The sequence below is a fragment of the Natator depressus genome, chromosome 7 (genome assembly GCF_965152275.1).
Source record: "Natator depressus isolate rNatDep1 chromosome 7, rNatDep2.hap1, whole genome shotgun sequence".
NCBI lineage: Eukaryota > Metazoa > Chordata > Testudines > Cheloniidae > Natator > Natator depressus.
Genome location: NC_134240.1, coordinates 113,563,078 through 113,589,817, shown reverse-complemented (window position 1 = coordinate 113,589,817; position 26,740 = coordinate 113,563,078). Strand labels below are relative to the sequence as shown.

At 43.1% G+C, this 26,740-nt stretch overlaps 1 protein-coding gene across 1 annotated transcript in view; it reads right to left on the bottom strand.

The window, feature by feature from the left end:
- The window catches only part of LOC141991359 (guanylate cyclase 2G-like), a 120,492-nt gene extending 96,666 nt beyond the window's left edge, over positions 1–23,826 (bottom strand). The window contains exons 1-6 of the mRNA XM_074959654.1: positions 23,455–23,826; positions 13,437–13,785; positions 6,749–6,858; positions 6,295–6,480; positions 5,601–5,745; positions 4,251–4,386 (exon numbers count right to left, since the gene is read on the bottom strand). Of these exons, the coding sequence (XP_074815755.1) occupies positions 4,251–4,386; positions 5,601–5,745; positions 6,295–6,480; positions 6,749–6,858; positions 13,437–13,785; positions 23,455–23,826 (1,298 nt within the window). The remainder of the gene's footprint in view (positions 1–4,250; positions 4,387–5,600; positions 5,746–6,294; positions 6,481–6,748; positions 6,859–13,436; positions 13,786–23,454) is intronic.
- Positions 23,827–26,740: the final 2,914 nt, after the last annotated feature.

Here is a 26,740-nt window from a genome sequence, read left to right as displayed (position 1 = left end):
CAGGGTTGGAAGGGACCTCAGGAGGTCATCTAGTCCAACCCCCTGCTCAAAGCAGGACCAATCCCCAACTAAATCATCCCAGACAGGGCTTTGTCAAGTCGGACTTTAAAAACTTCTAAGGAAGGAGATTCCACCACCTCCCTAGGTAACGCATTCCAGTGTTTCACCACCCTCCTAGTGAAAAAGGTTTTCCTAATATCCAACCTAAACCTCCCCCACTGCAACTTGAGACCATTACTCCTCGTTCTGTCATCTGCCACCACTGAGAACAGTCTAGATCCATCCCCTTTGGAATCCTCTTTCAGGTAGTTGAAAGCAGCTATCAAATCCCCCCTCATTCGTCTCTTCCGCAGACTAAACAATCCCAGTTCCCTCAGCCTCTCCTCATAAGTCATGTGTTCCAGTCCCCTAATCATTTTTGTTGCCCTCCGCTGGACGTTTTCCAATTTTTCCACATCCTTCTTGTAGTATGGGGCCCAAAACTGGACACAGTACTCCAGATGAGGCCTCACCAATGTCGAATAGAGGGGAACGATCATGTTGGCAATGCCCCTACTTATACAGCCCAAAATGCCATTGGCCTTCTTGGCAACAACGGCACACTGTTGACTCATATCCAGCTTCTCATCCACTGTAACCCCTAGGTCCTTTTCTGCAGAACTGCTGCAGAGCTATTCGGTCCCTAGTCCGTAGCGGTGCATGGGATTCTTCCATCCTAAGTGGAGGACTCTGCACTTGTCCTTGTTGAACCTCATCAGACTTCTTTTGGCCCAATCCTCTAATTTGTCTAGGTCCCTCTGTATCCTATCCCTACCCTCCAGTGTATCTACCTCTCCTCCCAGTTTAGTGTCATCTGCAGACTTGCTGAGGGTGCAATCCACACCATCCTCCAAATCATTTATGAAGATATTGAACAAAACCAGCCCGAGGACCGACCCTTGGGGCACTCCACTTGATACCGGCTGCCAATTAGACATGGAGCCATTGATCACTCCCCATTGAGCCCGACATCTAGCCAGCTTTCTATTCACCTTATCGTCCATTCATCCAGCCCATACTTCTTTAACTTACTGGCAAGAATACTGTGGGAGACCATGTCAAAAGCTTTGATAAAGTCAAGGAACAACACGTCCACCGCTTTCCCCTCATCCACAGAGCCAGTTATCTCATTATAGAAGGCAATTAGATTAGTCAGGCATGACTTGCCCTTGGTGAATCCATGCTGAGTGTTCCTGATCACTTTCCTCTCCTCTAAGTGCTTCAGAATTGATTCCTTGAAGACCTGTTCCATGATTTTTCCAGGGACTGAGGTAAGGTTGACTGGCCTGTAGTTCCCAGGATCCTCCTTCTTCCCTTTTTTAAAGATGGGCACTACATTAGCCTTTTTCCAGTCGTCCGGGACCTCCCCCGATCGCCATGAGTTTTCAAAGATAATGGCCAATGGCTCTGCAATCACATCCGCCAACTCCTTTAGCACTCTTGGAAACAGCACATCCGGCCCCATGGACTTGTGCTCGTCCCGCTTTTCTAAATAGTCCCGAACCACTTCTCTCTCCACAGAGGGCTGGTCACCTCCTCCCCATGCTGTGCTGCCCAGTGCAGCAGTCTGGGAGCTGACCGTGTTCATGAAGACAAAGGCAAAAAAAGCACTGAGTACATTAGCTTTTTCCACATCCTCTGTCACTAGGTTGCCTCCCTCATTCAGTAAGGGGCCCACACTTTCCTTGACTTTCTTCTTGTTGCTAACATACCTGAAGAAACCCTTCTTGTTACTCTTAACATCTCTTGCTAGCTGCAACTCCAGGTGTGATTTGGCCTTCCTGATTTCACTCCTGCATGCCCAAGCAATATTTTTATACTCTTCCCTGGTCATTTGTCCAATCTTCCACTTCTTGTAAGCTTCTTTTTTGTGTTTAAGATCAGCAAGGATTTCACTGTTAAGCCAAGCTGGTCGCCTGCCATATTTACTATTCTTTCTACACATCGGGATGGTTTGTCCCTGTAACCTCAATAAGGATTCTTTAAAATACAGCCAGCTCTCCTGGACTCCTTTCCCTGTCATGTTATTCTCCCAGGGGATCCTGCCCATCAGATCCCTGAGGGAGTCAAAGTCTGCTTTTCTGAAGTCCAGGGTCCGTATTCTTTTGCTCTCCTTTCTTCCCTGTGTCAGGATCCTGAACTCGACCATCTCATGGTCACTGCCTCCCAGGTTCCCATCCACTTTTGCTTCCCCTACTAATTCTTCCCGGCTTGTGAGCAGCAGGTCAAGAAGAGCTCTGCCCCTAGTTGGTTCCTCCAGCACTTGCACCAGGAAATTGTCCCCTACACTTTCCAAAAACTTCCTGGATTGTCTGTGCACCGCTGTATTGCTCTCCCAGCAGATATCAGGGTGATTGAAGTCTCCCATGAGAACCAGGGCCTGCGATCTAGTAACTTCCATTAGTTGCCGGAAGAAAGCCTCGTCCACCTCATCCCCCTGATCCGATGGTGTATAGCAGACTCCCACCATGACATCACCCTTGTTGCTCATGCTTCTAAACTTAATCCAGAGACTCTCAGGTTTTTCTGCAGTTTCATACCAGAGCTCTGAGTAGTCAGACTGCTCCCTTACATACAGTGCAACTCCCCCACCTTTTCTGCCATGCCTGTCCTTCCTGAACAGTTTATATCTATCCATGACAGTACTCCAGTCATGTGAGTTATCCCGCCAAGTCTCTGTTATTCCAATCACATCATAATTCCTTGACTGTGCCAGGACTTCCAGTTCTCCCTGCTCCCTTAGATGTATGTTTCTTTCAAATCAATATTTAGAAACACAGTGAATTTTTTTTTGCTTCATCTCAAATTCAAACGTATTTCATTTTAGTTTTTTAAAGCTGAAAAATTTTAGGGTTGCTAAATTTGGGGCGATTTCCCCTTTTTTCTTTCCCCCTTTTTTGCCCATTGACAAAAAGGTAGAACTTGGGGGAGAAGCCTACTTTTGAGACCTTTCTACTATTTAAAACCAGTGTAACACATTTGTACAGTCTTAAACAGCAAAAGGTGCTAAAAATAGGATTTTTCACCACTTTCCAACACTTCCTTAACATTTCCCAACCTTTGTCTGTTAGAAAACTGTCAAGGTGTTGAAAATAACACATTCAAAGAGAAACACTTTCAGCGCATAACAGTGCCCCTTATACTTTGTTGCTCTTATTCAGCTGCCAAAGGTTGGAAAAAAGGCAGAAAGTGTGTACGTGGGGCGGGGCAGGGCGGTGCAACTACCAGTGAAATGAAAATTTAAAAAAAACCAAAATATTTTGTAAAAATTAAAAATTTTCATTGAAACCCTTTTTTCCAATGGGAAAGTGTTTCACTGGAAATTATCCACCTGCCTGTAATCAATACCCTTTAAAAGAAAAAAACTTGCTAATTATCAACATGTGCCAATCGGGAACCTGCTAATGGACTCTCAGATACATTCAGTTAAGGTTGGCAATTGATTGCCTTTCAGCAGAGCCATTACTTTCAGGTGATACTGTCTGCTTGTGTAAGACATTTTCATTTTGACAAAGTGTGCCCTAATAGAAAAGGCAAGTGGAAACAAAGATGCATGTAACTTATGTGTGTGACCTGTACTACAGAAAAGAGGCCACTTTCATATGAGTTCAATATCAGAGCATATGCTGGTCATATACAATAAGACTAAAACACAAAACATATTCTACTTATATAAGGCTGTCTCATTTGCTCTAACTAAGCTCTGCGAAGTTATATCTGCAGCAGTTCCAAGAATAGGGGTTCTCAAACTGGGGGTTGTGACCCCTCAGGGGATCACAAGGTTACTACATGGGGGGTCATGAGCTGTTAGCTTCCACCCTCAAACCGCACTTTGCCTCCAGCATTTATAATAGTGTTAAATACCAAAAAAGTGTTTTTAATTTATAAGGGGGGGGGGGTTGCACTCATAGGTTTGCTGTGTGAAAGGGGTCACCAATACAAAAGTTTGAGAAACACTGTCCTAGAAGAATTAACTCTGTAAGGCAGTACTCTCAGAAAATCTTCTGTTAGCATCAGCCATTGGGCAGACATGTTCACAACCAGTGAATTTCACCCCCGTGCAGAGGATCTGACAAGGCCTATGTAACACATAAGCCCAATATTGAGCAATATTCAAGGCCTTGTGCTTGCTCTCTGAACAGGGGTGACTTTTATCACCCATAAGCTACTTTCAATATTGTAGTTTCACTTAAAAATATTACCCGCAGTACCTGATTGTTTTTCTCTCGACATCATAATTAAGAATAGGAACAAACTGTGAAGAATTCCCAGCTTTCTGCAGACCATATACAGAGTAATCCATCCACCTCTCACCTGATTCATCGATATACACCAGGCCAGTAACCCCTAGAAAGATAAAAGAGTACATAGCATACTCACTCAACACTGCTGGGCTTTTTCTGGTTCACGGTTAATTCCATGTTCCTTCTTTAGCACTAGTAGCTAACAGGCTGGAGCTGACACCCAGCTAAGCACAAGCCAGGCACCCTCCAAGTGAGCTTGCCTGAACCATAGCGTAGCCCTAAGAAGGAGGTCTGTGGGGCCCTGGAACCAAAGGGAAGAAGTGTAGGAGTTCAAGAACCTGGGGACTGGTGGGCTGGAGAAGCCTGCTGGAATTGCAGTACTGCCCCATGAAGGAGGACTATGGAACCCTTTAAACCAAGGGGGAAGGAGTTGTCAGTTCAGGAGCAAGGCAGGACTTGTCTCTGGAAAGTCCTTCTGTGAGAGAGCCTTTCCAGAGAAGCCAGGGGCTGCAGTGAGACTGGTAGAGTTGCCCAGCTCAGAGGGAACTGGAGGGAAACCAGGAACCCGATTTGCAACAAGAGTGAACTGGAGCTGAAGTTGTCTGGTGCCCAAGTAAGCTTCAAGGATCCATTTTCAATAGAAGACAACACCCTGCTAACTATGGAGCTTGTCAATATTTTTCAAAGTTAAAAATTTCAAAGCAATTTTGGAAACAAACAGTTTATAAAGACAAGAAACAGTTCCAACTAAAGCAGCTCTGGGTTTGTAGTGCCCACCTACACCCCTTCCTTACTCTCTTGGTATATGGATTCTATAAACCCCAACACAATAATGCTTTGTTACCATTTCTGCAAAAAGGGGAACATGGGAAGTACACCTTGGCCAGCACTAAAACGCTTTGTTTGTTTGTTTGTTTGTTTTTAAATGACAGACGTGGGGGTTGCTAAGAGCTGGTGTTTTGCTAAGGCATAAAAAGAAAAGAAAAATGAATGCTTACAAGCAAGCCACCATTTTAGCAAAAATAAAGTAGGATAATATTTCTAGTTCTCTGGATTGAGTTCCTCTGGATTTACACTCCAATAACTGAGAGCAGAATCCAACCTTACATACCTTTGAAAAACTTCTACAATTCATCAGTATTTAAAAAAAAATTTTTTTAAAAAGGATTAATTTGAATTAAGATGTTACTTTGCACACTGCCCAGAGCAAATCAAGAATATCTTCCCTCTAAGACAATAAGAAGTGTGCTAATTCATGAGATGCTTAGTTTAAGTCAGTTACATGTGATTGACAAAATCTCTGCATCAGCAGCTTACCATACAAACGGGTTTTGTTGTAGCCTTTCAAAGTGTTGACAAGTGCTCGTCCGTCTCCGATATCTTTCCCTTCTTTTAACATTTCCCTGATGGCCAGGGCATAAAGCAGGACTGCATCATGCAGGTAGGCAGAGTAAGAACTCACCTGAAAAGTGCAAAATGGAAAAGCAATGTTTCAGCTTCAGAGATAAAGGATTTAGACAGAAGGGCCTTCTCCCGAGAGAATGAGTATAGGGTTTGCTTACAAAATTTCCATATAAACCTTATAGCACTGATACTAAACCTTGGGACAAAGTCAACAGTGAATTTCTGAGCCAAATTCAGCCCTGGAGTAAGCAGGTGCAATTTTCCATTGACTGCAATTGGAGCTGTGTCTACATACATACGAATTTGATCCTCTGTATAGAAAAGCAACCAGGATCACTGTCCAGATAGGATGGCATGAGAGTGAAAGAAAACCTCTATAAAAATGGTTCAAGTCACCCTTCTACTTAACTGGCAATATCATCACCACCCACTGAAAATCAATAAATGGGTGACCCACATATGTTTTTTATCTCAGGCCACCTCATTCAAGTACTCCTGGTGGAATCAACAGAACTACACACACAAGTTGCACAAGAGGGAGATGGCCCTTGGTATGACTTGAACCCAGTGGCCGCACGTGCAGCAATTAGAGACGACCATATCAAACCTCTTCTTCTGAAGAAAGTGAGCTGTAAAATGGCTGTCCCTTCAGTTTTTCATAGACCTGCTTCAGAAAATCTGAATACATAGTGTATCCTCCATAAGGGCTGAGGGAAATCAGAAACACTGGCTGGTAGGCTTCAAGCACACTGCTGTTCTTCTCGCTGCTTAATGCCTCTTTCAAAAAATTGTCCTGAAGGAGAAAGATGAGGGTAGAGTAAGTGGCTTAAAGTGATGGTGCTCTTAGTTCAAAGTGCAATTATTGAGCTTGGGCTTGAACTGTGATCTGCTAGCACAAACTGTGGTGCAGAGTCAGGGCCATCGTTACCGTACGTTGGTTGATAAAGTTTTCTTGCTACAACATTTTCAGTGTCAATTCTCTGCTGGTGACAGGTTCCAGATATACAAAAACAAGTGCTAATAAACCAACTTGGAGCAATACTCGCCAGGTTGCCACTGACCTCCAACTGCTGCAAAACGAAGAACACAAATTTCCCATTCACCAGCCCTAGATGTTTGGCCTCCAGCATAATAGACCTGGCATCTGAAGAGCTGCAGATTAAAACAATAACTGCAAGAGAAAAAGGTGTTTAGTCATTTGCGCCCTATTCATCCACCAAATTAAAAAAAAATGGACAAGACAATCAGAGCTGCCAATCAACACTGGGATGATTTTTAAAAAGAAGAGTTAAATTACATGGCTCATGATTACACATTGATCATATTTATTGCTTTAACCAGCATGGACCAATGTCAATCAAAACTCTTTGTCATGGTCTTGTGTAAATGAAACATGCATGGCTCACTGAGGCTTTCAGTGGTAGCTAGAAAGTAAGGAACGAGGATCCTACACACTTTACCCACTACTTACTCATGTGAGTAGTCCCATTGAAGTCAATGTGATTTGTCATGTGAGAAAGTGTAACTGTTATGAATAAGAGTTGCCAGGGTCATAGGCGTCTCTGTGCTTCACAGTAGAGAGGTAGAAATATCTGTAGTAATTTACTCCAGGAAAAAAAAGCAAATCTACGGGGTAGCTCAAAACACACTGAGTGGTACATTCCCATCAACAGACACATGGCAGCAACCAAACATAGCCAGGAAACCTCTGCAGACGTAGGTCACCGGCAAGTGGCAACTTGAGATGGTCAATACATTTCCTCACACAAAGTGTTTTTTGGGTATGTTTGGGTATTTTTGTCAAGGGGGGTTTCAATAAAAAAAAATTTAAAAATTGTGGAAAAAATTATCACAGTCTTTTTTTTTATTTGCACTATTTTAAAACAAAAATCCCTGAGAAGAAAAAAAAGAGTGATTTTTTTGTTCTGAAATTCTGGATTCCTGCCTCCACCACTAACCCCCCCCCCCCCCGCCGTGACTTTTTGACCTTTAACTAACTTGTGTCAGTTGGAAAACAGTAACAAAATGTTCTCTCTGGCAGTAAAAGAAAGTAATAATTTCACTTCTAAGTGGTAACTGTAATAGTGTTACTTTTAAACATGAAAAGTTATCCACCCCCACCCAGCAACTCTCCCATAATTTCTTACTGTTTCCCAGTTGGAAAAAAGTGGAAAACAGCAAGAAAGTGAATGTTGGGGGAACCCTTACCCACAAAAACAGAATTTCCCAAGAGGGAAATTTCAAAAAGATATTGTTCTTGTGCACATATTTTGCATGCGGGGAGCTGGGGGGTCAGATTTCCAGCCACTCTAGCAAGGATATGTGTAGAAGTCCAGCGAGCAGATGCTACATAAGGAATACTCCCCATGTAAGAATATATACTTTCCAGATGGAGTTATTTGTATCACTGTGGCGCCCAATGGAAACAAACAGGTTGGGGTCAGATTACACTAACCCTTATAGCTCCATTGCATGCAAACATTCGCTAATGCTGATAGCCATCTACAACCTGAGTCCTACATATACACACAAATCACATCCCACTGTTGTCGGTGGGACTGGATGTTCGAGAGAAGCTCGAGGGCCTGACAATTCGAGCATCACACGAAGAGTCCTTTTCTCCTGAGTAGGTGAAAGTCAGCAGGTTGGGGCATGCGCCCTCCACAGGTTTCCTGTTTCCCTTTCACATTGCTGACCCTCATGTCAATGAGTTGTCTGACCACGACCCCAATTCCTCCTGCTCTTTATGATGTACACATTATCTCTTCCCCCTCTGCACTGATTTGTATTGGCATGGCCCTAAACAGTCAGATGCACCTCTGTAATGGATCAGAGGAATTCTGCTCCTCTTCTGATCCTTTGCTCTTCAGAACAGTTCCTCTGACTTATGCTACGTATCTCCTATGCAGCTCAAAAAGGGGCAGTAGGTTCTAGTCTGCCTTGTATTCTTCTCTTCTGAAGTGCTAACTTTGGTGTCATAGAATGGCATTTGTAGGAGGATTTAGGTCACAGCCTGTTGTATTGTCAGTTTCACATTTTCTATGTAGTAAGAGCAAAGTACTAATCTTCAGTAAGGAGAGCAAAATCCTTAGGCTGCATCTTGTCATTGTCGTCTAGTTACAAAGGGAAAATCAAAACACTTTCAAGATGCTGTTGGTGCCAAAGAGAAAGTCAGCAGGAACCCTGTCAAAGATCAGCTTCTCATGAGCCTAAGAGTGAACGGAAATGACTCAGCTGGGGTCTGTCGCCAGCATTACAATTGTGCACCGCAATTATATTCAGCTTCGTAGGTTTTCTGATGTAACATGTTTATTTGAGTTAGTATCTTTCTTCATTTCTCCTTAAAGATGACGTGCTAATAAGGGAAAGGTGTGGAGGCTAAATATGAGGAAAGCTTTCTGTAATCATGCCTTTCAAAACACAAGCAGAAAAAAATTCTTATTGTAGCTGAAAGCAATAGGCAAAACTTGCAGCTTGCTGCAGAGCTAAACCATGTGCTGTTGTGAAATCATTCTGACCTACCCAAGCATTTGCATACTGACATGCCAATGAGCACCAAGCATTTTGCTTCAGAATTCTGCACTGCCAAAGCAAATAGCTTTTAAACCGATGAGGTTTCTGTATAATACGGATCAAGAAGAACCTTGATCACATACTTCCAGGAATAAAACAAAGGTCTCCCATTGTTTTAGCGGAAATTTTTAAAACATTCTTTTTTCCCCCAAACTTTATGATGGTTTTCAACCAAAAAAAATAAAAAGTTGTGTGATTTCAAAACCTGGTTTTAGTAAAATTTAGTTTTTGAAAACAAAAAGTTTATCAAAACCCAATATTCTTAATGAAAACCAAATTGTGTTTTGCTTTTTAACAGAAAATGTTGGGGGTTTGTTGTTGCTGTGGTTGTTGAAAATCTAGGAACATGCTGACCAAAATTAAAATTAAAAGGAGTACTTGTGGCACCTTAGAGACTAACCAATTTATTTGAGCATAAGCTTTCGTGAGCTACAGCTCACTTCATTGGATGCATAAAGTGGAAAATACAGTGAGGAGATTTATATACACACAGACCATGAAAAAATACACATTGTAGGAAGAGTGATCACTTAAGATGAGCTATACCAGCAGGAGAGTGGGGTGGGGGAAGAGAAAACCTTTTGAAGTGATAATCAAGGTGGGCCATTTCCAGCACATTTCCAGGAGTTTGTTCACAAAAATATTTGAAAAAATTGGTTGATGAAATATTTTTGACCAGCTCTAGTTGACAGGTCAATTGATTTGTTTTGGACAAGTTGTCTTCTCCTCTCACCTGTGACCAGATTTGGAAAAGTTGTGTCCATAGGCAGAGTTTTCATGAATACAGAAAGCTGACCTGTGTAACTGTGCCACCAGGGAATACTGACACACATTGTCAGCAGCATGGTGGGAAGGACATGTTGTCCATTGAATGGCAGGGAGAGAGCTCTCTCTATTTCTACGAGCAACTGGAGCTCCTTGCGTGATTCAAGTGCTTTATGTAATCCTATGGGCAAGTCCCTGCATGTATACAGCCCAAACAATCAGGCTGAGCCCTGTGGAGACGGATGCCCTAAGACCATGGAGTGGGAGAGTGTTCTGTGCACAGGGGACAGCATAGAAGAACGTATGGAACGTGTGGAAGATGCAGACAAGCAGGTGAATGGGGTTGCTATCTGTCACGGATCCACAGGATCAGTGCTAAGGCCCCAGATTTGGGACAGTCTCTCGAAGGAACTCTTTCAGTAAGCCAGCCCCTCAAGTGATCTCACACATCCTCCAGGGTAAGCTACACGGCTTCACCGCCTCCTGCAGCACTCCTGCTTCACACCCCCAGCTCTGTTCAGCAAGTCCAACTGAAACATACCCCCATGGAGACTTGTATATTTTTCGGGGACCAATGCGCCTCTCCAAGCACGTGCCATGACCCTCACACAGCATTGTCAAAAGAGTAGGGTTTATTAGTCATCTGGAACACAGCATAGGAAGTCCCTAGGTTAGCCTAGAGGAATGAAGGTTAAAGCACAGTCCATTCTGGTTATCCCAAAGCCCAGCCAAGCCATAGAGAAACCCATTGTTCAAGCTCCATCTCTCCAACCTCCTTGATCAGAGCCCCAAGTGTGCCCCCGATTGCCTCTTTCAGCCCACACTTGAACTCCACCCAGTCCTTTGTTTTCGAGCTGGGAAAATGCCATTCAGCTGCCCTGCTGAGAGGTGGGGAAGTTCATATCCCTCTATGGCGTTGCTTGCTAGATGTCAATGACCAGGCAACTGGATCTGCCATTGTATTCTCAAGAGCTCCACTGATATGGAACCTAAACCCCAGACAATTAGGCACAATTCACACCTGTGTCTTAGCCTGCCCCAAGAGCAAACAGTCTCTTTCCACCCACCAGGAAACAATGCAACATACAGGGGAAACTGAGGCACAAACAGAAGTCATAAAAATATTACAAAAAATTCCCACTTTGTCACTGGTGAAGCAAAGGGGTGGGGGAGGAGAGGGACCCAGACAATGAGCTAAGAGATTGGCTAAGTAGGGTGGAATTCAGGAAATTTTGATATTTTGCCATTTGCTTTTATTCCAAATTGGGACAAAAAGTTGAAATCTCAAAACTTTCTGTCGAAGTTCCAAATGAACATTCTGATTTGGAAATGTCGAAGCATTTCAATCAATGCTCCTGAATTTAAACATTTCATTTCACTTTGTCAACTTGAAACAAACCCATTGCATTTCTGTTTGGGTCTACACTAACCTCCGTGTCTGCCCGAGCTGTTGCAGTTCCTTATGAGTGTAGTAGTTCTAGATCTCTAATGACCCCAGTGATTCCCTGTCCTTGACGTGCCACGAGGGTATGGCAACAGGGAGGGACTATAATGTTATGGCAAATGTAGTCCAGGCAGGCAGCTGGGCCGATAGAGGACTACAGGGGCATGAGAGACCTGGAAATACAACTCCCTGGAGGCACTGGATTGGATTAGGACACAGATCAATGCTGGCCCAGAATAAAATGTTTCTCTTGTTCATTTAGATGGAAAAATTTCATTTCAACAAAACCCAGCTTTCTTATGGGAAAATATTTTGTTTCAAATTTTTCAACCGGTTCTAGTCATTCCCCGCTCACAAGCCACGTTTAACCCTTTGATTGCTGGAGAGAAATCTGTAACTAAACCCTTTAGAAGTCAGTTTTAACGGGGACATACCAGCTGCCAAAGGGCTATTTTAGAAAAAGACGTTTCTAAAGCCATTTAACGAACGAACGAGTTTATCTAACAAGTCTAGCTAACCAGACTTGCAAATTGTTGTTGGTCCATTTGCATGTTACACATGGCTTTTAGATCCTTTTTCTTGCAGTAGTTGACAGTCACAGCAGTGCTATGCACTTCAAACTGAAATGAGATCAGTGTTGCATATGGGGAGTTCTTTTGTTTGCTGCTGTTATGTAGTTATGATTGAATTTATTTGAATTAACAAGGACGCTGAAATAAAGAATAAAAAGAGTTCTCCAGTTACATTAAAAACAAGTCAACATCTGAATCACTCTTCATATCCCTCTGAGATGTGTCGCCTGTTTGGGAGTGTCGCCTATTCATAGACTGTATGGTGCCTAGCACAATGATGTCTATGCAAATCACAATGAACCCATTTAAGTCAGTGGTTTCCAGGTTCCACCCACACTAACACACTCTTTCTGCTGTATTCTCACTCAGAGGGGAATGTTTCCTATTTATAGAGCCTTGCCTGCTTTACTCCACAGCTAGTGAGAACATATCAACCCCCTCTAAGTCACTCAAAGTTGACCTTTTGAATATAATAATTCTAAAATAATAATGCAGCATATACACCAAGAAGTAGTCAATTCAAGCTTCCTGCTAGAGTTTCTTTCCTTAAGCATAAAAATGAATAAGCCCCAGGCAACGCTGTGCATCTCATTTCCTCTGACCTACATATGTGAGACAAGCTAAGGGCAAAATTCTGGTTCAGCCAGGTTGATCTGACAATCACATTCCACTCCCATAGTCTATTCCCATTGACATGTTATTACACAAATACGAGTCAAGATATACTCTGTGGGGGAGGAGGGAGAGGGGTATGAGCATATTTTTGCTTTAAATATGGCGGGCCATATTTTGCTCTCCAATTGAAGTCCACAGGTAACTAAGGGTATGTCTACACTGCACACTAAACCTGGGTCTTTGGGACCTAGACCTCTGGCTTTGATATTTCCAAGCCTGTGCTTGAGCATCCACACTGAATTGTAAACCTGGGTTTAAAATGGCTGGAGTCTGGTCTCACAGCCGTGCTAATGCATCTATACTGTGGTACAAAGACTTTCTGACCTGGGTCTGCAGCTTGACATGCATTCACACTGCAAAATTACTGGACTTGGAGCGAAGTCTCAGAGGGACTCAGGATCTGAGCCACCCACACCCTCGGCAGGGTCTTAGGACCTAGGGGTTGAGTGCTTGATAACCCAAGTCAGACTGGTTTGTTTGTGGAAGGAAGGGAGGCTTGGACTGAACCCTGAGTCAGAGCCTGGGCTTAGTATGCAATGTAGACATACCCTAATAGCCCACTATGTTTAATAAAATTATACCAGATAAGCTTCCAGATTGATACAAGTAATGTGTTGTAGTAATTTTTCATTCATCTGTATTTGGCAAACTTCTACATGTAGTCCCTTTAAAGCCAGACAGTATAAAACATATATAAACTGTATATAAACTGGAACTTACTTCTGGCAACAGACAATATGTACTTGAGGTTTTCCCGATGGAGAGTTGGATCTTTTGTGTTGTATCTGACTTTAGCAGTGATAGTGATATTGACTTTGAGTTGGTTTTCGACAGACGTCCAGAGTTCATCCATTTTCTCCCAGGTGGAAGCATCAGATGAACCTCCAAATAATCCAACATATTTCCAGCCAAAATACTGCAGACTTTTATGCAGAACTTCCCCTATCCTTTGCAGAGGGGAGACAAGTTTGACATAGGTGTCATATAGATCTGCATTGTCCAGCTTTGGACTCTGGCCAACAAATCCAAACCAGGGGATATTCCAATGAGAAGCCAGCAAACCAGTAATCTAGGTGGCAACAAAAAGGGTTTTTTCAGACATTGTTATTTAATGCCAGTATTTAAAATGCAAAGGTTAGACTGATAAGTAGCAGTGAATTGTTTTGATTAATAAGGTTTATTGGCATCTGCTTCTCCTCTCACACCAGTTTTACAGTCACTCCATTAATTTTAATTGAGTTATTCCTAATTTACACCAGTGTGAAATCAGAAATACCCCCCATATTGTTATAGAACAATGATGCTGTATAGCTGAAGAACTAGCTTATCCTGTGTAAAGCCTAAGAATTGGGGTTCAATATTGTATGGACCAAATTAATCCCTGGTTAACTCCATTGACTTCAACATTCCAAATTCTTCCCTCACTCCTCAAATTAAGTGCTAAGAGCTCGACTCATGCCACAAAATGAGGACTCAGATCAAGATTTTGGACATCCTCATGTCTGTGGTTGTTTCAGTACGAAGACTTAGTTTGATCTGTTACAAAAGGTAGGAATCATTTTCAAAATTCAGAACAACAAAAGATCAGTAATGACTATGCAAGTTACACAAATTCACACTGTGCTGGTTACTTACATAAACCATGCTGCATTGTTTCTGTTCAACACAGGCTATTTGAAATTAGTGCATAGTCAGGATTGAAATTCATTTTTCTTGAGAATTCATAGTATTAAACCTCAAGTATTCGGAAGTTTTTAGAATGAAAACATGGAAGTATCAAAAACATGGTCAAATCAAAGTTCACTTTCAAATTCAAATGAGGACACAGAAATATTTCATGCTGCAGGCTCTATTCTGTGATAAGAATGATGTGAAAGAGAAAAGTTAGTGGTGCCAATTTGACATTTCATTAATGAAGTCTATTAAAGGAGTCCTGATGATATAGGGATCCCTGTAAAAGTCCAGATAGGTTTCTCCATTGCTAAGGTAACCCATACCATTGATAATCAGGGATAATACTTTCTCTAGTGAGCATCTCATATGATTCTGGCTGCCAGCAAAAGTCAGCCTGAAAGTTTTTCTGCTCTTCTCTCTACCCACAAAGTCAAACACACCTAACAAATAACATAAACACACATCCACAAGGGTAGCCTCCTTGTAGGCTTTAAGAGTCACTTCTCAAACAGCATTTAGCATCACCTCATTGCTGAGCAGCTACTGTGGGTCTATGATTAAAATTATTGGGCAACTGAAATTGTGTAGAAGCTCCGGCAGGGCAGGGGTTCACTGCTGTTATATTTGAACTGGTTACATGGGATGAAATTCACCAGTGAACAGAGGAAAAGAAAAAGACCACCATGCCATATAAGTCCCACAGGCACCGGCTTTCCATTGGCCCTCTGCAAAAAAGCACAAGCTTATTCAGTAGTTTACACTGAGTCATATGACAGGTTTCAGAGTAGCAGCCATGTTAGTCTGTATCCGCAAAAAGAACAGGAGTCCTTGTGGCTTTGTTAGTCTCTAAGGTGCCACAAGGACTCCTGTTCTTTTTGAGTCATATGCCGTACCTTTACTGAGCAGTGCTTATTTCCCATATCTTATCCCATGCATTCATGGCCATGTATATCTTTAAATATTTTCCCCATTGACAAAAGGAATTTACATATTTGAAAGAGCTGGGGATCACATAGAGCTGAGCACAATAAAAGGGAGATTTTTTTTTCCTCCCACTGCTCCCGGAAGGATATTCACTCTGCATCTATTAAGACTCGATGTAAATATCACTATGGTCGCTTTGGTTAACGCTATGACAGAGTTCCCGCCAGAATTTCTTTGTAACCCACTTTCACACACTCCTAATTGGTTCTGAAACCCACTTTTACCTACTGAAACTTTTATTTATTATTTGTATTGTACAGTACCCTAGTGACCCCAGCGAAGATCAGGACCTCACTGATCTCCCTTCGGGGGGAGGGATAGTCAGTGGTTTGAGCATTGGCCTGCTAAACCCAGGGTTGTGAGTTCAATCCTTGAGGTGGCCATTTAGGGAACTGGGGCAAAAATTGGGGATTGGTCCTGCTTTGAGCAGTGGGTTGGACTAGATGATCTCCTGAGGTCCCTTCCAACCCTGATATTCTATGATTCTATGTGCTAGGCACGGTACATACACACAGTAAGAGACAGTTCCTACCCTGAAGAGTTCACCGTGTAATTGGATACAAGATGCAATAAGTGAGTGTGATGAACAGGAGGAAAATCGGGGAGAAGGAAAGACAAAAGTAATAAAATTGGAGCAGATGGTTCCATAGGTAACTACTAAACCATTTAGTGGCCCCAGATGGACCAGCTTTTCATACTTCATCTAAGCAAGGAGATGTATGTTCCAGTAACTCAGAAATGGCTGAACAAAAATGCTCCAAGCTTAAAAAGCCGCTTGTCTTCTATGAGGAATTTGTTTTAGGTTTGGGAATGGTTAGTCATGGAGAAATTAAAAATAAAACAATCATAAGTGATTAAGCAAATACAATTGTTATAAGCAATTGCAAAATCACCTTTAAGCATGCTTTATAGGAGTCTATGATGAGGCCGATTGCACTGACATCATGCCCTCTGTGATATGATGCAAAGGGGAGAGATGGCTGTACATCCTCTTTTCATGGCTAACATTTTCTTATCCCACTGACAATCTTCCCTAGAAATCAGGTTACATTTTGGCCACGTCTAGACAAGGAAAACAGCCTATTTAAAAAAACGCGTTAGCTAATACAAAGGCTCCCCTCTAGGGCTTGCCACATCCAACACACACACAACAGTTAACACAACTTGCCCTGCCTACCTTGGGAGCAAAGTCCTGTTTAAAATGACGTTAATTAACACGTTTGAAAACTTGAACTATTTTTCTAATCAAGACATGGCCTTTGAAGTCTCTCTCTGCAAGGAAAAGGGATAGAGCTGAGGGGGGGGGTGTGGGGGCAGAGAGAGATTTTAAATGGAAACCCATCATCTTATGCACGATACAAAGATCACTGTGGCTGAAAATCCCCAGTGAGATTGCCAATTAAAAGGTTATTAACTGTTTGCATGGGCTTTAAACAACATTTTAGACCTGGATGGGTGTGTCTCTCTAATTTTAGGGTGCTGTCATTCAAAAAAAATCCCTTGCTTACATCATTTCAAGTTTCATAGGAAAATTCCACCTTGGACCCAAAATCTAATCCACCACTTTCAATGCCAATAAAACCTTTTTTTGTGGTGTTTACAAGGAGGCATGAAAACGTATAGTGGAAATTAGGTTGCAAACATAACTACACACACACTACTCAGAGTAGCAAGTGCGTGAAGGTACAGAACTGATTGACGGACTGTTCCCCATTACAGCTGTATTTCTTTGTTTGAAAGCTCTGTGTGTAGGCTGGGTTAACAGCAAAGGGGAAGGCAGTATATAAGAGCAAACTATTCTTAGTGTCACAGGTATAACAGGTGTGCGAGTAAGCACACTGAGTAGTGAAGTGGAAGAGTGACGCTAACAACAGAGTTTCAGGGAGATTACACGAACAAACAACTATGGATACTCTACTGAAAGTGGTCAATGACTGAAGATAAGCATTTTTGTGGTGAGCTGTGTCTCAAGGCAGCTGTGTTTTACAAACGGAAATCTACGTGCTGAGGGCTGCAGAGGTGAACATCAGGTAAAGGAACTCCTGAAAAGGGAGAATGTATATGAATCAGCTGGCCTGGGTGAATCAGCTTTTAGAGTGTAAAGGGAAACAGTGAATGAATTTACATTTGGATTTAATTTTGAAGCTCTATGGAGACACCAGAAGATTGGGGGAAAGCAAAACAACATACCAGCATTCAGCCAAAGTAAGAAGGGTGATCCTAGATCTAATTTAGATCTAATTTCTAAACATAGTAAAATATTGAAACAAACTATGAAGAGAGAAAAATAATCACTAAATATCTAAAAGCAAAAGGTGCCAGAAACTATAAATAGTCTACATTCATAAGAAACTAATCTTGCCAGACAAGCTTGATTGGTTTTTCTCTATTTTTTTAAACACAGAATTGCAAAACTAGTAGCTAAAAGAAGCACAGTAGAGATGTTATATATCTGGATGTTAGTAAAATGTTTGCTAAAGAATCTTGAAGGAGCGTACTTGTTGGATCATATTAAAGAAGTTCTGTATTAAAATCACAAATGAGTTTGATTCCCCATAGTTTAAATTCCAGGGTATTACTAATTAAGAGGTCTCTTGGGTTTTGGTACTGTTTCTCTCCCTCTATGTGTAAAACTTGCAAGCTGCTAATTGTGTTAGTACATTCTAAGACAGAGTCTGTTCTCAAAGCAATTCTTTGTAACAACAACTACTCACACAGAGAGAGACTCAAAGCAATACTCTGTAACAACAGAAACAGCACCCAGAGACTCCCTGCCCTTTTGTTGTATTAACAGTTGTGATTAAAATAGAGATAGAGGATGTATGTGGATGGATGCTTGGTGTGGATAATAACTGAATGATCAGGGAGGTGCCAGCCTAAGAATCCAGTGTCCATCAGCTGAAGAAGGCGTCAAGTGGAAATAACTAGAGGACCCCCGGAGGGCAGACTGGAATCCACCCAACAGCCTCAAGAATGGGAGAACCAAAGAACAAGATAACATCTAGCAGCACGGAGCCGTCAGGAATGTGCCATCTGCTGATTGATTCAGCAACAGCATGATGAAGCAATTCCCATAGACTGGCATAGGAAGAAATTCCTATAAAAATGGACTCTAGAAAGTGAGAACCTTGGAGTCTGATTCTGCAAACCAACTTCCAGGAGCATCAGACAAGGTCCTGCTCCCTCCTCATGTCCAGGCCACCTGGCCAATGGCTTGGCATGAGCAACTCTAAGGCTGGTAACTATGATAACAACCTTGCAGAATCTGTGTGTGTGTGTATATGTGTGTGTGTGAATGAATGTGTGAATAAATATGAAATTGAATGGAATGTTATAGCTATAACTAACTGCTTACTATGATTCTTTCTGTATTCACAAAAATGTGGCATTTTGCCTTTTCCTCTTTAATAAGATCCTGCTGGTTTTTATTTTATTGGTATAACATACTCTGAAAAATCATTTAAATTGGTTTGGGTATCAGCACTGTTTTGGGATCACAGCTGGACGAAAGGTGGTAAAAGACACATGGTGCAGTAGTTAAGGCATAGGATTTAGGAGAGCTGGGTTCTATTCCCAGCTCTGTTGTGGGACAATGGAAAAATCATTTCACATTTCTGGGACTCTATTTCCCCTTCCATTCCTGGGCTGTTTAAACTTGTTGGGATAGGGACTATCTCACACTGCATTTGTACAGCAGTTAGCACAATGTGGTCCTGATCTCAGTAATTAATATAAGTAATAAAGTCAAGGTAATTACAAACAGCAGTGTAGGAAAGAATATGACTGGGTGCCATGGACAAGTCCTTTGCCCATTCGCATTCCATCCCTGCGAGCCTGGGGCCGGAACCTCCATTATCTAATCCCGGCAATTGCAAGAGATGCTGCCTTGAGCTGAATCCCCCAGGCCTGCCATGATGCCATCCCTGGAGCATGCTGCTATAAAGGAGTGGTAGGAATAGTGAGAAGGTCCAATGTGCTTCTGCACCCAGGAGCATGAATGTGACTAGAGTGTGAACACTAGAGTTCAACTGGCTGGCATGAATATTCTGTTATTAGAATCCACACTGATCACGAGCAGATCACAACTTTCATGAATTTTTCTGTCACTTGAAATTATCTGCTGGATACTTTTTCACCACCGTATTTCAGCCTGCAAGCTTCATCCTGGCAGGGCTGCTTTGACCATCAAGCTATTTGGATTGGACATGCAGGTCATATTGTATGGTTCTGGTCACTGAGTAGATGGGTATGAGTCCCTCGAGTCAGGTTTCCAGTGTGGATCCTTGCAATTGCAAATGTAACACTAACAGATCCCGGTCGTCGGCAGGCGGGATCGAACCTAAGATCTCTGTAGCTAAATGCATGAGCCTCTACTGCATGAGCTAAAAGCCACATGGCCCTTAGCTAAGTCTGTAGCAGACTCATTAATCTCTCTCTAAGTGGTCTCAGTGCCGCTAAATGGGACAGAGCACCTCACCCAGGAGGTGTGTGGGTTACACAAACACCGAATTTGTGTTCCAACATTCCTGCCAAGAAACTCATTCCCTAGCTCACACATGGCAAGCAAATGTGAAACTGCTGGGAGCACAGCCACAGCAAATCCATTTAAGAATTCAAAGGCGCATTCATGAATAACCGTGTTCAGCATCCATTGACTACCTGAGGAGTGTGTCACAGACAATGAGGAAGGCAGGGAGATAGAGGAATGGGGGGGTGGAAGAGAGGAGCCTGTCTACGTTAGTAATAGACTCACTGCTGACAGTGGGTGTCAGTGACAGGTAGAGCTGAAGCAGTGATGAGCAGAGCTTGCCTATAAGCGTAGGCCAGGACAAGCCAGGCTCAACAGTGTTAGCCATGGTTAATACATGCTTAGAGCAGGGCTATGGTGTGTTATGGGGAGCTCTTGAGGACTTCTCTGAGGGCATTGGCGCCGAGGCTCCAGTATTATTTCCATCTAGGACATCAACCCCACTAAGGCCTGCCTGGAGAGAGAGTATGAACAGCACAGATCCAAAAGGGGGCTAATTAAGCTCTGACTTCCTTTTATCACCGTATCTCCTTGCCCACTCTTGGGGTCAATGTGCTACAGTGGAGAAGCCAAGGGTTACCTGCTCCTCGACATCTCAAGCCTTTGATGTCACAGAACTGCTGAGAAGGAAGCTCTTTCCCTGTGGGCACCATGCTCCTCCCACGCCCCAATTCTCCAGCTTCGACTCCCTCCCGGTTGTATTATTATTCGTTATTACAGGGGTGCCTAAGGGCGCCTGTCCAGGATCAGATCCACTTGTTGGACCCGTCTCTGCCCCAAAGAGCTCCCAGAGTACATTAAGGCAGGATGCAGGGGATGGATGAGACAAACAGAGAGATGGGGAAGTGAGAGACAAGCAAGCAAGTTCTTGTACATTAAGTGTAGATCTCTGCTCACCATCCACCTAGCCAGCTCCTCTGCAGCTCCTCATCTCCCTCTCCACCTGCCTCTTTCCTGTGGCTCTTGGTAGGGGCCACCTGCTCACTCACTACCCCTAACTGTATGGGCCCTTTGCCCTGCACAAACCTCTGCCCTCCAATTGTCTTTACAGCTCTCCCTGGGAGAGCCACCTCTCCTTTACATCCCGCAGCTCCTTCCCCATGGTGCTGCTCCCCGCAACCCTCCCTTGCACTCTAGCGCCCCTCCCACTGCACAGGAGCAAAACCCACCCCACTCGCATTTCCCCGTGCACCCCCTCTCTCCCGATATCCAGGCCTGATTATTTGAAATATTTTGCAATGAGGGAATTGATATGGTCTGAAAATCACTTTCCCATGTAAACAATTTGTCACAGGAAGAGAGCAGGAATAGGCTTGAGAATGGGAAGCAGAAAAGGAAGGGTCAGGAAGGAAGGGGTCAGAAAGGATCAGGGAATCGGGATCAGAAGGGAAGGGGTGAGATCAGGGACTGGGAATGGGTGGCTGGATAGGGACTAGCAAAGTCAGGGAAGCTCTGATATGACCCTGGATCCAACTTCAGTACAAACATGCCCCAAGCAGGTGGTGCCCCCTTGGAAACTGGCTGCTCCCTCAGTGGCCTCTAAGGCAGCTGGCCCTAGAAGCATCTTTCTGAGACACCTGGCTGCTGTCTCAAAGTCTGATCTCCGACCGCTGCCTGTGCAGCTGAGCCTTGGGAGCACACGCTGTGGCCTCAGAGACAACAGGGGATCTCCCAGGCCAAGAGACATGAAGTTAACTGGTGTGAATGGGGAACTGGGGACAGTGAGTTAAAGAAGAAGAAAAAAAGAGAGAAAAGAAGACAGGAAAGAGAGAGAAACTACAGAATAAAGTAGATCTGGTGGTATCTGTACCAGGGCATAGCATGAGGGGCAGAGGGCCTTAATTAATCATCAATCACCAGCACAGGGAAATTACCCTGTTACATTGATGAATAGTCCCAAGGAGAGGAGCAGAAACGCCATCAGTTGGTATATTTAAACCAGATGGGACAATGCACCAAATGGACAGGTCTAGGGAACAATCCTGCAGCAATGGCATGGAAAGTTGAACAAGAAAGACTATTCCAAACCCACTTCTATAATTAGAAACAGAAACTGTGAGGGGTGGGGGGTAATCCCACAGTATACCAGATTCTGCTTATTGTGAACTTTGATATGGCAAAGCTCTATTTGTAGTCAAAGTCCCACATTGTTCATTGCCACGCAACGTGCGAACTGTAGCTCTGACTATAGTGCAAACAAACCTGCACTTTCTCAGGAGGAAATGAACATCTCAAAAGAAAGCTAGTTCTGATGGGATTGGCAGGCCAAAGAGATTCAGATGAACCTTTGACCGTCTGGATTCCAATCCAAATAGAACAAAAACTCTGGGCCTTTTGCCTATCACTGCTTACAAGTCAGCCAACTTCTTAACATTCTTACTAAAAGGTCTTCAGTTGTTTCCAGCAGATTTTAAAAGAAAAATTTTCACAACAACAACAATCAATCCTGTTCAATGTCACTGAGGTTTGGCTTTTGACCCATGAAACTTACTGGTGTAAAACAAGAAGATTTGACTTACAGAAAGAATTCTATTAACTAGCCATAAGCAGCTTCGTAAGCAGAACAGCTGAGATTTTCCAAGCTGCCTGTAGAAACTGGCAAACAACCCCGGCAGGCAACTTTTAAAATAGCCTATGGGAATAATTTAATATGGGCATTTTAACAATAGACAGTAACTTATCGTTCTTCTATCCTGAGATAAGTTGGTGGGGGAGGGGGTTAACTGTGTATAATAGCCTGGATATATCTGATAGACACAATGTCCTAGACTTAGAATAAGTGTTATTTATTAGGAAGTATCACTTTTATCCTTTCCATGATTTTCATTAACTTTCAGAACTGATAGTTCCCCCCCCCCCCCCCGCCAAGGAGCAAATATCTTAATTTTATTTGCAAAAAGAAAAGGAGTACTTGTGGCACCTTAGAGACTAACAAATTTATTTGAGCATAAGCTTTCGTGAGCTACAGCTCACTTCATCACAAAAGCTTATGCTCAAATAAATTTGTTAGTCTCTAAGGTGCCACAAGTACTCCTTTTCTTTTTGAGGATACAGACTAACACGGCTGCTACTCTGAAACCTGTCAATTTTATTTTTTTCCCTTGATTTGTACACTGTGCCCTAAGATCTAAGCACACATGCGAACTAAAATACATTTTGGACTGACAGCACAACTAAAATGCTCCCTGCCCATCAGAACTAACAACATTCTCCCTCTTAATTCATCCCTTCACAAAAGCCTGTGAAAGGAGATCAGCTTTGCAGAATGCTCTGACAGCCAGCAATCTCATGCTGTATCAGACCAAGGATGAGGAAAGCAAGTTCCAGAGTTGAGAAGAATTCAGGGGAAACAACTTCCCAGGGGCCACTTTCCACAAGCAGCTGTTAACTCAAGCACCAGCGCTAAATTCACATCTTTAAGGTAGCCCATTTAGAGATTTATAGGTGAAACACAACTCCCTGAATTAGTCAACTCATAAGGAAAGCAGAAATACACACAGTACAGAGAGTGGCAAGGCTGGGAGAGAGAAAGTGGTGGGAAGTCATACCTACCTCAGCTGCTTCTGAGCAGACAGGTCCGAACAGGGCCAAAACGTTCTCCTTCTGAACCTGATGGATGAAAGCATTGACGGACTTCTTGGCATCACAGCCGCAATCAGCATAAACAAAATCCATGGTGTAGTTACCCAGGTAAGATGGGTCTGTATTGACTTTATCAATGGCAATCTGGATAGCTGAGCCCAGCTTTCGGGCACTAAGTGGGTGGGAAGCATTCCAAGGAGCTTGAAATGCCACAATAAGCTGAGAAGTTTCCAGTCCACGATCTAAAGCATTAGCAAAGACCACAGCAATAAGTGTGATTATGGTAGCGTTGTGGAGAGGAATCAAATTCAGAATGAGCCTGCGTATGTAACAAGGACCCATTCTGAGATCCACGCTGTCCCTTAACTAGCTGCACATCAGCAATATGGAAGATTTCACTTTCCTCCTGCTCTTAGTGCTACTTATATTATTGGCTCTAATGACAGCACCAGCTCCTTTGCCTGTGACATGATTTTAATTAAACAATGCTAATTAACTGAATCCTTGCTCTCCAGAGCATTTTGAAATCTATCCTTTCAGCAGGGTCCTTACTTTGGACTTGGTGCTGCAAGTCAAGTCTGCTCAAATATTTTACAGCTTTCTGTTTCATAAAAACGGCCATCCTGGGTCAGACCAATGGTCCATCTAGCTCAGTATCCTGTCTTCCAGTGCCAAGTGCTTCAGAGGGAATGAACAGAACAGGCAATCATCAAGTGATCCATCCTGCCATACACTCCAACCTTCTGGCAAACAGAGGCTAGGGACACTCAGAGCATGGGGTTGCATCCTTGACCATCCTGGCAAATAGCCAGTGATGGGCCTATCCTCCATGAACTTATCTAGTTCTTTTTAGAATCCTGGTATAGTTTTGGCCTTCGAAATATCCCCTAGCAATGAGTTCCACAGGTTAACTCTGCATGTTTGTTTTAAAAGGGACAGCATGGATCTCAGACTCAGTCCTTGTTATCCACTCAGGCTTATTCTGAATTTGATTCCTGTCACAAACCTACAGTAAAAACACATATTACTTTCTTTCACACTCTGGCCTAGTTAGAAAGCAAACAAATGTGTATGCCTCACATAATGTAATACTGTATGTGAAAGAGAGTGGGACAGTATGTAACACTACCATCAAGGTGTATACACGCTTACTGAGTAACTGTGTATCGTTACCCTTGTTCTTCGTCACCTTAGTTTGTTGTGACAGCTGTTGTGTCATGTCAAACGCAGATCGTACCTTCTTTGAGGAGGAATTCTCTCTTTGGTTTGTGGAACACCTACCAGCTCTTTGGGCACTCAATAAGTAATGAGGAATTTTACAAGCAAATGGAGTTGGCTGGGGGCAAGAATGCGGGAGGAGGGGAAATTTTCACAAATTTCCCTCCCTGCCTTCATTTTATGGTCAAAATTTCGACATGCATAGACTTTTTCAAGCCATTCTAGGAATGAATGAACATGCACCATTGGAGAAACCATTTATACCTAAAATGGAAGAGTTTCCATACAACACAGGTGAGACACCTGTGTAATTTGGGAACCCTTGTTTGCTAACAAGAAAATACTTTGTGTGTGTGTATTCTGTGCTAAGAGAGGATGGCAATCGATTTGATAAGTCTGAAGAGTAAAGTTCTCTACCTGGAACAGCTCAGGTGGTTGTGAAGTGCAAGCTTCCCCACCTGCCCCAGCAGTGAACTAGAAGGCCCATTTCCAGGCATGAAAGGCTATGCCAGATGAAGCTGTAGACAGCACCTTTTCTTCTCTGTGCCCATCATAGTGTGAGGCTGGAGGTTACATTTCTAGGAAGAGATACAAAATTAACATCCCCAAGGCCCGGTGGCAATTTTGCCGTTCAGCCCTGTCTGTTCACTTTGACCATGAAAACTTGAAGCGATCAAGAGCCCATGGATAATCGGATATTACGCTGACAGGGGTCACACAAATACCTAGACAGAATGAGTTGCTTCTTTGCTTTCATAAGTGCATTCTGCTTTCCAGACTCTCACATTCTGCATTTCCTGCATACTACAGGACAGGCCCAACAAAGAAAATAACAGAACGCCACTAGCCATCACCTTCAGCCCCCAACTAAAACCTCACCAACGCATCATCAAGGATCTACAACCTATCCTGAAGGACGACCCATCACTCTCACAAATCTTGGGAGACAGGCCAGTCCTTGCTTACAGACAGCCCCCCAACCTGAAGCAAATACTCACCAGCAACCACACACCACACAACAAAAACACTAACCCAGGAACCTATCCTTGCAACAAAGCCCGTTGCCAACTGTGTCCACATATTTATTCAGGGGACACCATCACAGGGCCTAATCACACCAGCCACACTATCAGAGGCTCATTCACCTGCACATCTACCAATGTGATATATGCCATCATGTGCCAGCAATGCCCCTCTGCCTGTACATTGGTCAAACCGGACAGTCTCTATGCAAAAGAATAAATGGACACAAATCAGATATCAAGAATTATAACATTCAAAAACCAGTCGGAGAACATTCAATCTCTCTAGTCACTCGATTACAGACCTAAAAGTGGCAATATTACAACAAAAAAACTTCAAAAACAGACTCCAATGAGAGACTGCTGAATTGGAATTAATTTGCAAACTGGATACAATTAACTTAGGCTTGAATAGAGACTGGGAGTGGTTGTGTCATTACATAAAGTAAAACTATTTCCCTGTGTTTATTCCCCCCCACCACCCCCCACCGTTCCTCAGCCGTTCCTGTTAACTGCTGGAAATGGCCCACCTTGATTATCACTACAAAAGGTTTTCTTTCCCCCCCACCCCCCAGCCCTGCTCTCCTGCTGGTAATAGCTCATCTTAAGCGATCACTCTCCTTACAGTGTGTATGATAACACCCATTTTTTCATGTTCTGTGAGTATATAAATCTCCTCACTGTATTTTCCACTGAATGCATCCGATGAAGTGAGCTGTAGCTCACGAAAGCCTATGCTCAAATAAATTGGTTAGTCTCTAAAATGCCACAAGGACTCCTTTTCTTTTTGCAAATACAGACTAACACGGCTGCTACTCTGAAACCTTTCAGTACTCCTTTTCTTTTTTCTGAAACCTTTGGAGTTCTCGCCACTGCAGTCGCAAACTCTGGAATGGATTTGTAGGTCACAGGACTGGAGTCATGTTATAGCTTTACTTGCTTCAGTGCATGAGACACACTTTTCACAAAGCAGCAGATCCTTGTGTAGCAGCTCAAGTGGCCATATATGCTGGCAC